Here is an 18,993-nt window from a genome sequence, read left to right as displayed (position 1 = left end):
AGGGGTGGAGTGGAGAGGTATATGAAAGAGGGGGGTGTGAGTTGGGAGCAGGGCGGTGAAATGGCGGGGGACAGGGCGACGTGGAGGCGATTTGTTTGTGGCCACCCCAAATGGGATTGAGACGTCTGGCAATAGATAGATAGATAGACAAATGGCCACCCCGTATGGGATTATGGCGTCTGGCAATAGATGGATAGATAGATTGTTATGTAATTGCTACATGTTATAAATGAATAAATGATCTTCCTAATGAACCGAAAAAAAGAAAATAAATTTCCATATTTTATCGTTCACTCATTTATTCAATGTTGATTTCTCATGGATACATAAGCATTTCGTCAATGCTTGTTGAGAGAAAGTTGTTGAGCATATATTTGCAATGATTTTCGTACAAAAATGACACTTCTTGCTCTGTTAGAAAGATTTTTTTGGCTTATAGAACAGAAATATGTTACAGTCTTTGACCACGCCCACCTGCCATAGTAGTGGCTGGCTCAGTATCGTAAAATGTTTCCAATCATTTAATTCCCCTGCCCTTATTTGTAATTTTTAACTCTATTGTTATGGAATTACTACATGTTATCAGTGAATAAATGATCTTCCTAATGAATGAAGAAAAAAAAATTATCTATCTATCTATTGCCAGACATCTTAATCCCATAAGGGATGGCCACAAACAAATCGCCTCCATGTTGCCCTGTCCCCCGCCATTTCACTGCCCTGTTTCCAGCTCATGCCCCATTTTCTCGTATACGTCTCCACTCCATCCCTCCATCTCATCCTTGGCCTCTCCCTCCTTCTCCCCCTCTCCACCTCGCTCACATACACTCTCCTCATCAGTGTCTCACTGCCCATCCTCTCCACATGGCCAAACCAACTCGGTGTGTTTCTCCTAAAGCTTCCTATCACATCCACATCTGCATCACAATGCTCCTTGACTTCCTCATTCCTCAGTCTGTATTTCCATGTGACTCCACACGCTACCCTCAAATAACTTATTTTCATTGCTCTCACTCTTGACTTGGTCCCTCCAACAAGGTCCAAGTTTCACTTCAATACATTAGAGTTGGTATCACAGTACTGTCATGTAATAACTTTGTCACTTCCATGCACACATCTTTGTTTCTTAACACTGCTTTCAAGGAACCAGCAACCTTTCATCCTTGTTGTACTCTTTCAAGCACTTCACCCTCTTAACTTCCATCCCTACTCATCACACTACCCAAGTACTTAAATGAACTCACATTCTCTATTTCCTCCTCATCCAACCTCTCTCTACATTCACTGACTTCACTTCTCTCGAAGACCATAACTTTACTCTTCCCTACATTCACCATTAAATTCCATTTCTTACACACTTTCCCAAACTTATCCACCAAACCTTGTAGCTCCCATTCATCTTCACTTAACAACTGTGTATCATCAGCAAACAACAGTACAGAGAGTTTCCAAACACTGCCCTCTTTCATTAGGGCCACTCCAACATCCACTGCCCTACCTTGTATCTCTTTTACAACACCATTCATATACAGATTGGACAACCATTGAGACATGACACATCCCTGTTTCAATCCAACCTTCAAATAGAAAAATTCACTCAGTTCTCTATCCACACATACTGCAACCTTAGCACCCTCATACATGCTCTTCACGGCATTGAACAACTTCCCATTTACTCCATATATTCTTAATACTTTCCAAAATCCTTGTCTATCCACCCTGTCATATGCTTTCTCCAAATTCAATCCTCACTCATTCCAAACAACCACGTAATCCTGCATAGGCCCTTAGGAGGCATGGGGCTGGGACTAGAGGATTTGTATATAACATTTTGGAGATTGTTGTGAGAGTATATTCTTAGTCTACACTACCATATCCCTTTTAGTCCCCCTTCTTTGACATGCAGGGAACATAGAAGAAAAATCTTTGGAATCAAAGGATTGAATGATCCATTCCTTCACACATGCGTGATTGCTTTCCCAGTTAAATGTGTATAATTTTTCTCAATGATTTACAGCTTCTTTACCTTACTAATTCCCATCATGTACCAAATTATCTGAGATGATAATAATATAAAGATGGAAGTGCCTTATGTAGGCATCAAATATGGCCATTTTGAAAGCTGTGTACCAAAGTGTTTTAATTTTTGTATGTACAGTAATTGGGATCTGTAATCACAGCTCTGTGGGATTCTTTGCAGTTGTGACACTTGAAGAATTCTATGGAAAGAGAAGCTGGAAGGCTCAAAAAGAAGACAATCAGGAAACTGAGGAAGAGAAGGTAAGCAAGGAGAATAATTACAAGGAGGAAGAGAATAAGGAGAGCATCAAGCAAGAAGAGCATGAGGAGAAAGAAAGCTTGAAGCAAGAAAAAAATGAAGATGATAAGTTGAAGCAAGAACAGAGTGAAGATGAAAACATGAAGCAAGAGGAAGATAAAGATGTGAAGGAAGGGGAGAGTAAAGCAGAGGTCAAAGAGGAAAACAAAAATGAGAATGTGGTTGATGCTAAGACACAGATCATCAAAAAGAGGACTGTAATTGTAATTCCTACACGAGAAAGAAGCAAGCGCAAAACGCCTGAAGAATTGCAGAAGGAGAAGGCAAAGAAAGAAGAGGATCTGAGAAAACAGTAAGTGAAACTGCTAAGGGTTGTATTTCATCAAATTGGTTTAGCATTTCTCTTGCAGTATATAGAAGTAGCCAGGGTGCAGAAGTATTGCAAGTGTGCTTTGGGACTTCAACATGCAGATCAGTAAGAGCACTGAATCTCATTGCTATATACCATACAACAAGATGCTGTCTGTCTGTGGTGCAAAGTACTATCCATTTTTGTATTTTGTTATTGAGTAGTACTCCCACACCAAGCCTTCTAACTCATACAATATTTGAATAATTCTTTCAGTGAGGAAGCAGCTAATCATCATCATAATTATCATTTTTATTTCATTTATTTAGGTAGAGGGGAGCACCCACCATCCACTCACTTAATGTAGGGATACCTTTTGGTCTCTACACTAAGTGACTAGCCAAATGGTTTCCTGTACCCTGGAAACCATTTACTATGCAGGGTGGTAACCATGTAACCGGGGTTTTTGGCTGGGTTAAGTGTCCCACAGATTCATCATTATCATCATCATCATCTGGACCTCCTTTCCCACCCTGAGGCAAAAAAATCGCTTAATCATGGCAAATGTTTCGGAGAACCTCAGATGTCCCAATACCTGCCCAGGGCCCTAACCAAATGGGTAGATTCGCGTGACCACGTGGAATGTGAGAGGTGTGAATGAGGAGAGCGAGAGGGTGGAAATGGTGAATGCCTTCAAGAGTGCGAGATATGTCGTGATGGCATTGTGTGAAACAAAGATGAAAGGGTGTGGAGGAGTGAGAGGGTGTCAAATGTGTGAGGTCTGGCATGGCTAGGCAAGGAAGATGGAAGGAAGGAGTTGTTGTGTTGATGAATGAAGTGTGGCAGAATAGAATGAGAAATTACAAATATGTCAGCTCGAGATGTATGTATGTCAAATTCAAGTTTCAGAAAGTGAAAGTGGCTGTGATTGTAGCGTATGCACCGTTTAATGACAGGAAAGAGAGAGAGAGAGAGAAAGACAGGTTTTGGGATGAGCTGGATGAAGCAGTGGGAGAAATGCCAAGGAGCTATAAAGTGATCGTTATGGGCGATATGAATGGAAGAGTAAGCACTGGTTCTGAAGATGACATACTGTAATGGGTTGTAATGGAGTACCTAGAGAAAATGATAATGGGAAACAACTGAAGGATATGTGTCAGGAAAGGAGGCTGTGCTTTTGTAACACGTATTTCAAACACAAAGGTGCATATAAATATACCTGGTGTAGAGGGAACACGGATCATGTTGAACGGAGCCTGATTGATTACATGCTCGTAGAGTGGTCAGTGCAGGGAATAGTTGCTGATACGAGGGCCGTGAGACGACGATGTGGAGGTCTGTCACATCATGTGTTTGTGGTATGCAAGATCAAGCTGAGAGGAGTGAGATGGATCAGGTGAGAGAGGAGCACACAGGGAGAAAGACTGAAAGTTGGGAAGCTGAGGATCACAGAAATTGCAGATGAATACATGACCAAAGTAGAGGAGGAGTTAAAATCAGTGAATTGAAATGAAATGGTGCTGGACAGCTTGTGGAATGCATATAGGGATTGCTTAGGAATGCCAAAGCTGTGTGTGGTGTGGCAAGAGTAACAACAAAGAAGAAAGGTACGGCATGATGTGATGAAGAGGTTAAGAGAACAGTGGAGGAAAGGAGGAAGAAGTGGCTAGAGTGGTTACTGGACAGGGGTTTAATTGAAATAAGAACTGAACATATTGAGAGCAAGAAGCACATTAAGAGACTAGTGAAGAGGAAAAAGTGTAAATGAAATAAGAACTGAACATACTGAGAGCAAGAAGCACATTAAGAGAGTAGTGAAGAGGGAAAAGGAAGTAAATGATGATATAGGAAGAAAAGTGAATGAAAATTCCTCAGAAAATAGGAAGTTATTCTGGAAAGAGGTGTGCAAATGTAGAAATGACAGTGGAAAGAAATGTGAAAGTGTGAAGGATGTAAGTGGTAGATTATTAACCCATGGGGATGAAGTAAGGACCAAATGGAAAAAATATTTTGAAATCCTGATGAATGGGAATGGAGAGAGCAGAGCAGCTGTAAATGTGATTGTTTTTGGGGGTGTGCAGACAATGATTGCAGTGATAGGAAATGTGACACTCTCACAGGTGAAGAACTCTGTGAAGTGGTTGAAAAATGGGAAAGCTGCTGGGGTTGATGAGGTGTATCCAGAGATGATTAAGTGTAGTAGAGAGAGCGGACTGAAGTGCTTGTTGGCGATATGTAAGAAAGCATGGATGAGTGAAACTGCCAGTAGAGTGGAAAAAGGCTGTGATTGTACCCCTGTACAAAAATAAAGGTGAGTGCAAGAATTATCATGGCATAAGTTTATTGTGTGATAGGGAAGGTATATGGAAGAATTATTATGAAGAAAGTAAGAGGGATATCAAAAGTTCAGAAGAGTGATGAACAAGGTGTCTTTAGGAATGTCAGAAGATGTGTGGATCAAATATTTGCAGTGAGACAGATAGTGCAGAGGGCTTTTGAGAAGAACTAATGTGTTTATGTCATTCATGGATCTGGAAAAAGCATATGACAAAGTAGACAGAGAAGGATTGTGGAAGGTTTTGCGCATGTACGGTGTAAATGGTAAGCTGCTAGGTGCCATCAAGAGTTTTTATGATGGTAGTGAAGCATGTGTAAGGGTAAATGGGCATCTGAGTGAATGGTTCACAATTGGTGTTAGTGTGCAACAAGGTTGTGTGATGTCCCCATGGTTGTGCAATATATATATGGTTTGGGTGATGAGAGTATTAGGGAGAGGGATGGCGTTGGTAATGAATGGTTCTGGATGGAATATCTCAAATTTGTTGTATGCTGATGATGTAGTACTACTTAGAAATACCACACAAGAACTTGGTAGACTAGTGCAGACTTTTGCTGATGTCTGTGAGCGTTGTGCCCTGAGAGTAAATGTAGAAAAGAGTAAAGTGATAGTTATTGAGAGAGAAGGTAACTCCCAGTGTGATGTTACAGTGAATCCAGAGGGACTGGAGCTGGTAAGAGAGTTCAAATACCTGGGTACAGTGATAGAAGAGAGAGGAAAATGTGCAAAAGAAGTTGAAAGTAGAGTGACATAAGGAAGGAAAGTAGCTGGCACTATGAAGGCCTTGATAAAGAACAGAGGCTCCAGTGTTGCAGCTGCACAAGGCTTAAATGAAGGAGTGTTATTGCCAACTTTAACATATGGATGTGAGACTGTGGTGTGGCATGAAAATGAAAAGTCAAGTGTGAAAGCAGTGGAAATGGAACTGCTGAGGAATGTACAATATGTAGTATGTGGGGTACAGAGAGTGGATAGGATACGAAATAATGGGATTCATGAAAGATGTGGAGTGAGAAAGTCTGTGGACACCAGAATCGAAGAGAGCATACTGGGATGGTATGGTCATGTAGAGAGAATGGATAACAATAGAGTTGTGAAAAAGTTATATCTGAGTGAATTTGAAGGAGGGAGATGGCGAGGTAAGCCAAGGAGAAGGTGGAGGGATATGGTGGATGAGTGTGTGAGGAAGAGAGGTATGGAAGTTGGCTGGCAAGTGATCGAGCTGGCTAGATGAATGTTGTGAAAAGTGCATGATCAGGGATTTGGCACCCCTTTTTAACGTGACAGCTCCGAATTGACTCTATCAGATACGTTTTTGTGAAGCTACATAATGTGGTGAATGTTTCTGACATATCAGATAGAGTGGGGAAATGGAAGCGTGGCGCAATGGATTGGGCAAACTTGGGCTGTCTGGACGTTGCTACTCCTCACCTTGCCTGAGGGTGGCAAAGGAGGTCTGGATGATGATGATGGTGAATTATTAATTTTTGTACTATTATACAATAAAATCAAAATAAAGGTAGAATTATGAAGAAGGGCAGGGTAGAAAAAAAAACGGTAAGGGCAGGGTAGAAAAAAAAACGGTAAGGGTTAAGGCATTTAAAATGCCAATTCAAGTGATTGCTCTGCCATTTGATTGGGTTTGATCTCAAAGAAATATTGTAGATTTTTTGCTCCTGTAATACCAACATGGATAATAGACAAACAATCTGTTATTAATAATACCGGACTATGGTAGACCACCCTCGTCTTGCCACCTTCAAAATGGTTGAATGGAATTGGCTGATACTGTTATAGTTCTTCTTTTGAGTTTAATTCTGTACACTTTTTTGGCAGAGTCTCTGCATGAAAGTGTTGACAGATCATGTTCTGACTTATGGCTACCGTTTAGTCTTATACTACCTTGCAGGACCATTGGTTAGGAATTAAGACAGTTGATTTGACATTATCATGGTAGAACAGTGTCATTTTGCCATGAGATGATAACATTGAGAAATTCACTATACATTACTCAGTTGTGCTGGTGGTGTTTTTAATGTGTAGCCTATACACTGTATTAGACTAATGGGTTCAATGCATGTAGAGTACAAAGTATTCTTTTCCCTTCAGATATGAAGCACAGGAAGAAGAGAAACGTCAGATGCAAGTCAAAATTGATTCACAGTTGGCCAGGCATAGGCGGGATATTACAATGCGCATAAAGCCACTTGGAGTGGACCGTAATCATGACCGCTACTGGCTGTTTAACTCGACTACACCTGGTCTTTATGTTGAAAAAGGCTGGGTTGATCCCAACTCTGACTATAATGTACAGGTACGTTCAGTCTCACAACTTTTGATATCCATTTTATCCAGAAATTCCCCTTATACAACACACTGATGGGTCCATCTTTGTCACTGTTTTCATATGATAATGAAGCTGAAACCCAAGCATGGGACATAAACCTTGCCTTTGGCCTGTAGGCTGAGGTCAAGGCTTTTAAATAATTATGAAATCGAAGTTGACTTTTTAAAACAATGCCTTAAGGCCACAGCCAAGGTCAGCCTTTTTCACAATACCTTTAGGAAGAGGCTGAGGCCTTTCTAAAGGAGGCTTTGTGTGGCCTAAGTTAGAATGTAGTTACAGTATATAAATATAACCTCAGGAGTTTAGTGCTCAAACTCAGCAACTGGTGCATTGAAAAACATAATGCAGATTTTTTTTTTTTTTTTTTTTTTTTTTTTAATGCAAGCAAGAAGACCTGTTGCATATGTGAAGGTCTGGGAGTAACAGTTAACTCTTGCATTAGAGAGTTGGACAGAAAAGGGATGAGAGTTTGTTGCTAGACGGGTGCTACGTGCCCGTCATAGAGGTGGAGGGATGCAGGCAGACAGTTCAGAGGAACAGTGACCATTGAAGTAGTGATAGAAAAGAGGTAATGATGCAACAGTGCAGTGAAGAGACAGAGGTTGAAGGGAGCCAGGAAGAGGAGGAGAGTTAATGAGATGAAAAACCCTTGACTCCACCCTATTGAGAATAGCTGTATGTGGGGAGCCTCCCCACACATGAGAGTTGTACCCTACTTAGACAAATAAAACCCACGTATAAAGGCAACAGTTGTGCAGGGGTAAAGAAGGTATGGATCCAGCTTATCACACCTAATCTCTTGGAAGCAGCTTTTACAAAGGATGTAAAATGATCTTTCCAAGATAAGTCCCGAGAGAATGAAACCCCAAGCAGAAAGATCAGAAAGAAGGTTGTGATAGGAAAGATGCTTTAAAATTATTCTGTTAAGAACAGACTCGACAACTTTTAAGACACAGGATGTTAAATAAATTGGGCGATAGTTAGAGGGTTGAGAATGGTCATCCTTCCTTGGAACTGGCTGAATGAGAGCAAACTTCCAGCAAGAAGGAAAGGTACAAGTTGATAAACATAGGCAAAAGAGTTTACCTAGGTTGGGTGTAAGCACAAAAGCACAATTCTTGAGGACAACACGAGGGATCCCATCAGGCCCATATGCCTTAATGGTATTGAGACCAGTGATGGCAGAAAATACATCAGCTGAAGAAATTTTAATGTCGGCCTTGAGGAAGTCAGGGAGGGGAAGTGATGGAGGAATAGCACCCAAATCGTCTAAAGTGGAATTGCAGGAGAAAGTCTGAATGAAGTGATCTGCCTTATCAGCAGAAGAAATTGCTACAGAGCCATCAGAGTAGAAAAGAGGAGGGAAGGATGGTGAGGTAAAGTTGTTAGAAAGGCTTTTGGGAAGATGCCAGAAGGAGTGGGAAGAATTTGAGTTGGAGAGTTGAGAGCATTTGGTACGGATGAAATTATTTTTAGCAGAGCGAAGAACAGATTTAGCACGATTCCGGGCAGAAACACAAAAAAGATGTGATTCAGGAGTGGGTTGGTTCCAGTACCTTTTATAGGCCCTCTCCTTGTTGTGGACAGCATTAGAACAACTGTGATTAAACCAAGGCATTCTTGCATTAGTCAAAGGATATGAGATAGGAATGTATGCTTCCATGCCTGAGAGAATAACCTCCGTAATGCGCAAGGCACACTCAGATGGCTCCCGGCCATGGAAGCAATGATCATTTCAGAGTAAATAAAAAAAGTACTGCCGGAGGACCTCCCAATCAGCAGCTCCAATGTGCCACAACCAGCGTTGCTTTGGAGGGTCCACAGGCCGTACTGGAACAATAGGACAGGCTGAGATAATTAGGTTGTGATCGGAGGAGCCCAATGGAGAGGAAAGATTAATGGCGTAAGCAGAAGGATCGGTTGTAAGAAAGAGGTCAAGTATGTTGGAACTTTCTCCAAGGCAGTCAGGGATTCGAGTAGGATGCTGTACAAGCTGCTGTAGGTCATTAAGGATAGAAAAGATGTAGGCTTGTTCACCAGGTGGATCATTGAAAGTAGAGGAGAGCCAAAGGTGGTGATGAACATTGAAATCTCCCAGAATGGAGATTCCAGAGAAGGAGAAACGGGTAGGATATATTCCATCGTAGAAGTAAGATAGTCGAAGAATTTTTGATAGTCGGTAGCATTAGGGGATAAGTAAACAGCACATATATATTTAGTCAGAATGGCAGGAAAGCTGAAGCCAGAGAGTAGAGAATTCTGTAGAGTCAGGTTCAGGAACACGAGATCAGGATAAGTCATTGAGTGCATATACACAACAGCCACCTTTGGCTTTGAAATGAGTATAGAGAAAGTAGGAGGATACAGAAAAGGGTTTGCTTTCAGTTGCCTCAGACAGCTGAGTCTCAGTTAAGAAGAGAATATGAGGTTTAGAGGAGGAGAGGTGTGCTCAATAGAGAGAAGGTTAGAGGAAAGACCATGAATGTTGCAGAAATGAAGAAGTGAGTCAGACAGTGGTTCCAGGTAGCTCATTGAGTCATCACTGGGAGAGGGGCAGATGGTGGGGGCATTCTCCTTGGCCTACCTCGCCTCCTCCCTCCTTCAGATTCGCTCAGATATACCTTTTTCATCACTCTGTTGTTATCCCTTCTCTCCATATGACCATACCATCTCAGTACACTCTCTTCGATTCTGGTGTCCACCGACTTCCTCGCTCCACACTTTTCACAAATCACATTACAGTATTTCATATCCTATCCACTCTCTGAACTCCACATACATTCCTCAGCAGTCCCATCTCTGCTGCTCTTACTCTTGACTTTTCATTTTCATGTCACACCATAGTCTCACATCGATATGTTAAAGTTGGCACCAACACTCCCTCATGTAAGCCTCATGCAGCTGCAGCACTCCCGCCTCTGTTTCTTATCACAGCCGTCATTGCACCAGCTACTTTTCTTTATTGTGTCAGTCTACATTCCACTTCTTTAGCCCATTTGCCTCTCTTCTGTCACTGTAATCAGGTATTTGAACTCTCACCAATTCTGGTCTCTCTCTATTCACTGATGCAAAAGAGCATGAACAGGTATGAGTTGTTGTTGATTGATCCCAGTCTGTCCAGCTGGGCAGACCCGTTGGCCACAGGTAAGCATCTGCTTTTGTGGGGCCATCCTACAGGTACAGAACAATACGTACATTGTGGGGATCATGTGTCCTCTTGTGGCAGACAGCAGCTCACCAGGGTAGGGCCAGGGCCCTTCCCACGGTGAGGTGAAGGAATGCTGCAGTCGACTCACCCAGTGCGTACAGCATTACACATATAGGTTCCTCATCCCTGCTACTCAGGGATGAATGAGGCTAGTCACTCTTATCTTAAATGCCAGGACCAACTTGCCTAGCCCCGGGTTCCTACGCTCCTCATGGGGCAACGTAGGATTGGATGATGGATATATATACACTGTATATATGAGTGAGGGGATATTGTTTTATGATATAGGCAACCCCCCCCTTCTCTCTCTCTCTCTCTCTCTCTCTCGTCCATTTTTGAAGTTTTTAGAAGTCTCATGAGAGAGCTTCAAGCACCGTGACAAACAATAAGGGGCTGATGACTGACCCTTTACCATCCACGGAAAACTCATTACTCATATCTCCATTCACTGTTTCCTGGGTGTGAACACCCACACGCATAGCCATAACCACTCAAACCAGTCACACCTCAATCCCAAGCTTTCTCATTGCCAGTGTCACTTCCACTTTAGGGTCTCTGTCAAAGAGCTTCTCCATTCATCATCCAATCCTATGTTGCCCCAAGAGGAGCATAGGAGCCCAGAGCTGGGCAAGTTGGTCCTGACATTTAAGAGAATGTGACCAGCCTCACTCATCCCTGAGTGGCATTACATGAGAAATAAACTCCAATCACCCCTTGGATATAAACCAACACAGGCTGAATCTGATTGGAGCACCTTAATTACCCACTATACCACCAGGCGCCATAATTTTTTTTATATGGGTACCACTCAGTGTAGTAAATGGCATCCTGGTGTACAGGAAACCACATGGCGTGTCACTCAGTGTAGAATCACCCATAGGTAGAAGGAAGAGGAAAGAATGAAGGAAAGAAATACAGACGAGGGAGTGTAAAGTCACCCATAGGCAGAAGGAAGAGGAAAGAATGAAGGAAAGACAGACAGAAGAAGGAGGGTAAAGTCACCCATAGGCAGAAGGAAAAGGAAAGAATGAAGGAAAGACAGAAGAGAAAGGAAGGAAGAGAGGAAAGAGTAGACACCCAAAGCAGCACTCCATTGAATGAGTGGATGGTGAGTCCCCCCACCTACCACAGAAGAGCTTCTTCAGATCAACTGAAACAAAGTGCAGCTCCCTCTTCTTTCATATTATATTTTTCCTGAAGAAGTGTAACAATAAATATAGCATAAGTGTTCCCTTTGCTTGGCATAAACCTAAATTGCATCTCTTCAGCACACACACTTTCGCTTCTCATACCTTCTAGGACTTTCCATTACTTTCTTTATAAGGGCCAAAAGTTTTATACCTCTATAATTTCTTCTTTCCAGGGCATCACCCTTCCTCTTATACACATTTACAGTCACATTCATCAGTCAGTCATCTGGGACAGCACACTCGTATACAATCCTTTATCACATCAGTAACCAAACCCGCTCCTGTATCTTCTGAGGCCTTCATCATTTCAGCAGTCAACCCAGACACATCCACTGTCTTCCCAGCTGCATCCTGCCTATTACTCTGGGAATGCTGGTGATGGGGAGAGCTAGTGCTCCCATTTCACTAGCTACTGGACCATCCCCCTTTTCTGACCTTTTCAATGTAGCACATAGAGAGTAGAGCAGCATACTCTTCCAAACACTTTCCTCTAACACTCTCATGCCCTACTTTACATGCGCTTTACATATCACACAATGTATCCCACTACATATAGGGGTTGACACCAGCATGGGCATGTGGCTAGAAAACTTTGCCCTCGCTACCTAGTGGCGGACATCTTGTGGAGAGGCATGATGAGGGCTCCGCCAGCATAGATTTTGGTGCTGGGATGGGATGGGGTTCAACCTGTGCTAGAGGGTACAGGGCATTGTGATTTCCAGACTGCCACTTCCATCCAGTAGAGAGGGGCCCGAACCTGGGAGTAGCACCCCAGGAGGCTGCTCTGTCAATGGGTGTAAAATGATGGAGCAGTTAGAATGCCAAGGAGCGCTTGAAGGGTGTCCCTGTAGCTGTCCTGGCAGTTTGCTCTGAGGCCACTATCACATTGACTGGTGGGCTATGGGCCTTAGATCCCATGCCTAGGACTGGGACTATGTGGGTGGGTGGGGCCTGTGGTATGTTTCCCCCATTATTTATTCTTACCAAATTATGACTAAAAAGAAATGTCTTCAAAGCAAACCTGGGGAATCTAAATCACCTAAGGGGATCAGAGTGGTGTCATGGATTGTGGGAAGTTTGTTGGGCAGAGTGGGAGAAGTAGTTGAGGCATTTAGCAGGATGTGGGTGGATGTGGGATGTGTACAGGAAGTCAGGCATAGAGGAGGATCAACCAGATTAATTTCTGGGAGGGATGCATGTTACAAGTTGTTTTGGCAGAGTAGGGCAGATGGATATGGTGGTGTGGGTATGTTGGTTGGGGAAATGGGTGGAATATGTTATGAATGCGGTGAGAGTCAGTGATAGGATAATAGTATCGAAAATTTTGTTCGGTAGGATTATGTTTGCATTTATATTGGCGTATGCTCTACAGGCAGGTTTGGATGAGGTAGAGAAGGATAGATTCTGGGGTTGCCTAATACGTGTAGTAAGTTGTATGGGGGATGATGAAATTGTAGTTTTGGGAGGGGACTTTAAAAGTCATGTAGGTGAAGCAGCTTAAGGATATGAAGGAGTACGTGGGGGATATACATATGGTACAAGAAATGAGGAAGGGGAGAGGATACTTGAGTTTGGGGACTGATTGTGTGCAACACACATTTTAGGAAAAGAGAGAGTAGGTTGAGTACATACGAGTCTGGGGGAAATAGCAGCCATATAGACAATTTCATGGTCAGGAAGACTGATAGGAGGTTAGTGAGGGATGAAAAAGTTATAGGGAGCAAGGAGTGTATGCTGCAGCACAAGTTATTGATATGTGACATGGTGCTTAAGGAGAAGGTGATGAAAATGATGACCTATGCACCTAGGAGGAAACTGTGGAAGTTGTAAAACCAAGCAGTAATGGATGCCTTCTATAGCAAGATGAATAGAGTGGTGGCTGAACAGGGAGACATTGATAGAAGTATTAATGAATAGTACAGAACCCTCAAGAACAACCTCTTGTAAGTTTCTGATTGTGTGGATGGACAAGGGGCCTCCAAGACATAAAGTAACTTGGTGTTGGGACGGGGGTAAGAAGCTGCAGTTAAGGAGAAAAAAAGGCCTTTCCTGGAGTGGAGAAAGGGTGGTAGCAGAGAGGAATACTTGTCTACCAAGCACAGGGCTATAAGAAAGGTTTACAGGGCAAAGTCTTAATCTCAGAGACTTTTACTTGGTACCATAACCTAAATAGCAGGGAATGGAAGAATATGATGTTTAAGGTGGCAGATCAGATGAAGACGGAGAATAGGGATATCGTAGGTGAGAAGCGTGTGAAGAATGATGAAGGAAAGGTAGTGATGAACAGTGGGGATATTAAAGACGCTTAGAGAGACTGTTGCAACCGGTTGTTTAACCCCTTAACCGCGGGGCATCACTTTCGTGACACTCGGGCGCAATGGATCATACCGCGGGGAGTCACTTTTGCAGTTCTGTGTTATTTTGAATTCTCCCGGGCTTTCAAGTGGTGGCTTGTATCACCTATCAGTACTGCCAGTGTCCAACAATAGTCAGCACTGCTAATGTCATCTGTACTCTCATCCATTGTCGACAATTTATCTATTTATCCCCGTTCTTGACCCCCCTCCCTACCTCCCCTCCATTACCCTCTCCTCTCGCCTGCCAGGCCGCGCTGCGCTAAGCAAATCTTTCCCGGAATTTTCCACTGATTTCATCCATTGAAATAAGCCCTATGCCCTATTCGTACACAAAATAATATATGCCAAAAAAAAAAAAGGTAACTGATAGTGCCATACACCTGGAGTTGGCTAATTATCACCTGGCAACACCCCACGTGCACTTGTTCGCTAATTTTCCCTGGTAATTTCCCCTTGAAATATGCCATATAATCTATTCTCGTAATAAAAATATATACAGTATAAGAAAGGACGGGAGAAGCCTAAGTGATATTTACATTCACCTGGAACTACCTAATTTCCTGCCAGTCATTTCACAGCATATAAATTAGCAGCTGTCACCTCGCTGATGTTGTCAACCCTTGGCGGCCCCATATCTGCCTCGTCATTTAGTTCAGTGTTGTTTCTTGAGATGAAAGCACGTAGCACTCGCGCCCCTCCATTTCCGCTGCTTTTAGAGGGCCCTGTGACCTCTGCCCCTACTAAACCTCGTGTGGGAAGGGATAAAGGACTAAATGACTCTGCTGTGGAGCGTGAACTGGCTAATTTATCCGTGATAATGATGGACAGTGATTACAATCTTTCTGGTGAATCGTGTGATGAGCCAGTGGAGGAAATTGTGATAAACTACGAGTGCTTCAGTGTCCCAAGTTCATCCTGGCTCCAAGGGAAAGGAGCCCTTATTTACTGGAAGTGACAGTGTATAACATAGTGTAAATAAAATAGAAATGTAATTAATTACTAATATAAGAATATGAGTACAAAAACTTGGAAAAATGACAGTCAAAGCTTTGCTCTCTATGCTAGTTTACTGAACGAGAAAGTTAATGCCTGGAGTGAAAATAAACTACTATTACTGAAGGAAACTTATGGATAAATACTGTATATATATATATATATAAGTGTAATAAGGTAATAGGAATATAAAGTGTGAGTGTGTTTATGAATAATAAATGACAGAATACCAGCGGGGAACGAGCGCAAATGGGAAGCTCGTACGCGCTCGTAATTTTCATTGCTTTCACAGTGTTTTTTTTATTTGGTGTATGGATTCCAAACTACTTGAAAATCATAGAATAGTGTTTCTAGTGATAATATCAGGCTGTGGTAATCATATTACGGAGTGTCTGGAAGTGTAAAGTGGAGAATTCATTACCCAACTTCAGAAGAGTCCACAAGTCCTACAGTACTCGACGAAGGACCAACAAACATCCCAGGAGAAAGCTGAAGGTATGTGCCACATGCATATTTAATTATAATATTCTAGGACTAATAGCTGATTTTTGGCAAATATTTTTAAAAAGTCAGTCGGAGCGCGAATATTCTCGCTGGACGCGCAAGGAGCGCAAAAACATGCCCGCGCTTAAGGGGTTAATGAGGGGTTTGACTGGGACAGAGAAGGTTTGGAGCCAGCATCTCCAATGTTTGGCCCTTATCCTTTGATTGATGCAGCTACTGTGAGCAGGGCAATAGGTAGGATGCAGGTGGAGAAGACAGGTGTGTCAGGGTTGACTGCGGGAAGGTTGAAAGCCTCAGGAGATATAGGGCAGGGTTTAGTCACTGATTTGATAAATACAATTACTGTATATATCAGTGTGTTTTCCCAGATGATTGGCCGAAGAGCGTAGTTATAAATATGTACAAGGGAAATGGTGATGCCCTGGAGCAAGGAAATTATAGAGGCATAAAGCTTTTGGACTAGATAATGAGAGTAATGGAGAGAGTTCTAGAAGGTATGATTAGAGGAACACTGAATACTGATGAGATGCAGTTTGAGTTTATGCCAGGTGGAGGGACCGCTGATGCCATATTCATTGTTTGACTGCTTCATGAAAAATATATAGGAAAGAAAAGGGACCTGTACTTTGTTTTTGTTGACTTGGAGAAGGCCTTTGGCAGAGTCCTTAGAGAGATGGAGAAGTGGACATTGAGAAAGCTTGAGATCGAGGAGTGGCTGGTCATGGCCGTGTATGTGGCTGCCTGCACCCAGGTAAGGGTGAATGGAGTTTTGCGTCATGAGTTTTCTGTGAATGTTGGTGTGCATCAGGGGTCATTCTTGAGCCCCTTGTTGTTTATTATGGTACTTGAAGCCCTCTCACATGACTTCAGAAATGGACTCCTGTGGGAGATGTTGTATGCTGATGATTTGATGTTGATTGCAGAGAATGAAAGGGAGGCGGAGGAAAGATTTAGGGAATGGAGAGACAGTATGGGGCACAGGGGCTTAAGGGTAAATGCAGATAAAACGAAAGTGATGGTATCTAGGGCTGGGGCGGTATTGTCAGAGAAGAGGGAGAGAGGCCATGTTCATTTTGCCACAAGGGCATGGGAAGTAATTCCATGCTTTGCAGTGTTTATGATTAGTGGGTGCATAAGAGATGTAGTATTAGAGGTAGACTGCGAGATAATGCTGATTTTATATGCGCGGTGTGTCGGGGAGAGCAGGTGGAGATTGCCTTGCATGATATGATTGAACTTGCTAGTGAGTCTCTTGAGTATGTGGAAAAGTTTTATTATTTGGGAGACATGTTCTGTGGTTAGAGTGAGGAGTGGTTGGAAGCTCAGGGAGCTGTTGCCTCTCTTGACATTGAAAGGGCTCTCCCTCTATGCTAAGGGATCTTTTTATGCGGCATGTGTTAGGAGTGTAATGCTGAATGGTAGTGAGACCTGGGCAGTAAAGGAAGAGGATATTCGCAGGCTCTGACATACAGATATAGCAATGATTAGGTGGATGTGCAGTGTGTCCTTGAGTGTGAGGCCTGGGTGGACTGCGTTTACGATGGAAAAGTTGAGAGGTAGGATGGGACTGGAATGTGTTGGTATTGTGATGACAAGGGGTAGACTGAGATGGTTTGGGCATATGGAGAGGATGGGGGATGATAATTGGGTGTAGAAAGTGAGAAGTGTTAATGTTAGAGTTATGATAGCACGGGGTAGACTGATTAAGACCTGGGACGAGGTCATTGAGTGTGACCCCAAGGATATGGGACTAAATAGGGAAACTGCCAGAGATCGAGCAGCATGGAGTGCTGCCATTAGGTAATCAAGGCCGACGCATGCAAGCATGCTGGAGTCTTCAAAAACCAAACGAACAAAGCAGTAACAGCATCAATCAAAGGCCAGGGTCTAACACTGGATCTTTTGTTTCCAAATCTTCCCTATTCCAGTCAGATGCCTCAATCAGCAGCTTGGTATGTTGTTTTCTGTAGGCAGCTTTAATATCCTCGCTGTCCTCCATGACTTTTCCTTCATCAGTCATTTCACACGGCTCACCTAGGATATCCTTGTTTTCCCTCTTCTGATTCGTCACCTTAAGTACCACATTCTTCCTTTTGGCAATAGGTTATCCAATAAAAATCTCTTGAGACTCATATTTTGCCATGTATACAGTAATCCCTCAATTATCTGGCATATTCAGCCAAACCTTCTGGTGCATATATTGCAGAAATGCTAGATATTGTGTCTGTACCCCAAGTCAGCTCAGTGTTGAGCCAGATAATACTTCACCACCCTAAGCTATCTGTCTTGACTTGCTAACCTAAAAACTTTCCTACAGTATTACCCATGAGTAAAATATAAAACCAAGCAAAAAATAAAATGCAGTATTGGTACAGTACATAAAGTACAGTAATAGAGTGCATAATGTAATCATAATCATACCTAGTGTTGGCACTGCCACAAAAGTCACAAACACAGCCATCACAGAGAACTAGGGTACAGTAGTCAGAGCACTTGGGCATGGAGCACTGAGGGGCCACAAGGGAAGTCACAGCACTACAGCTACGAGCGACGGATGGGAGGCACAGGCTAAGTCACAGCACTGGGGGGTAGCTACCACATAAGTCACAAATGCACAAGGCACAGATATGTCCTCACTATACGGCATCCAGTGGAGAAAATGATAGGGCGACGGTTGGCTTGGCACATCGATTGGGCTGCTCCCACAATGCATTGTGATTGGCTGGCATTTATTGCTGTGTTGTGGGTTCTGCCCGCGCACCAGTTGGGTCCCTTGACTCAGCCGGGTGATATACATTACTGCAGAAACATGTGTAGTGCAGTACTGCTGATTGCTTCCCATTTCTGAGCCGGATATTGACAAACTTTGCTGGATAATGTGACAACAGATAACTGAGAGATTACTGTACCTTCTTTCTTTACCTGCACTTGGTAGCAATGTTTTCCTCTCTGTTACCACCCCATTTCCATTCCCAGAAACTTCTTGTCTCCATAACTGTCACTTCTACCCCCTCATCCTACCACCATGTTGCTGTTGGTCTTTGATGACCCTTTGTCCATCCATTCATTGAATCTGTAACTCTCAAGAGATTGTTCTCATGAGCTCTGTAATGCTCTTGTGTTTACAGCTTCCTGTTTAGCCATCACTCTGCTCATCTCACAATAGAAGGCATCCCATACTATTGGTTTTCAACTTTGTTATTTTCCTCAAGGGTGCACAGGTCGTCGTCTTCAGCACTGTGTCATATAGCATTAATTTGTGTTATTGCACACACACTGTGCTCAGTATAACTTTAACTTCCTACCAACTTCCCATTAGCCCTTCCATTCAGGAAATAGTCAGTCAGATTAGGTTTACTCCCATGGTGATAATGAAATAATTTCACATAATCAGTCTGGCCAGTATTACTCCCATGGTGATAGAGAAAT

At 42.8% G+C, this 18,993-nt stretch overlaps 1 protein-coding gene across 1 annotated transcript in view; it reads left to right on the top strand.

The window, feature by feature from the left end:
• LOC145413825 (tyrosine-protein kinase BAZ1B-like) overlaps window positions 1-18,993 on the top strand; it is a 219,422-nt gene that overhangs the window by 134,935 nt on the left and 65,494 nt on the right. Inside the window, exons 16-17 of the mRNA XM_080283486.1 lie at window positions 2,201-2,630; window positions 7,075-7,279. Coding sequence (XP_080139612.1) covers window positions 2,201-2,630; window positions 7,075-7,279 — 635 coding nt within the window. The remainder of the gene's footprint in view (window positions 1-2,200; window positions 2,631-7,074; window positions 7,280-18,993) is intronic.

The sequence above is a fragment of the Coenobita brevimanus genome, chromosome 97 (genome assembly GCF_032717465.1).
Source record: "Coenobita brevimanus isolate Jiangsu-jjx chromosome 97, ASM3271746v2, whole genome shotgun sequence".
In the NCBI taxonomy this organism is placed as follows: Eukaryota; Metazoa; Arthropoda; class Malacostraca; order Decapoda; family Coenobitidae; genus Coenobita; species Coenobita brevimanus.
Note: the sequence above shows the minus strand (reverse complement) of the source record. Positions and strands in the feature narration are given on the sequence as shown.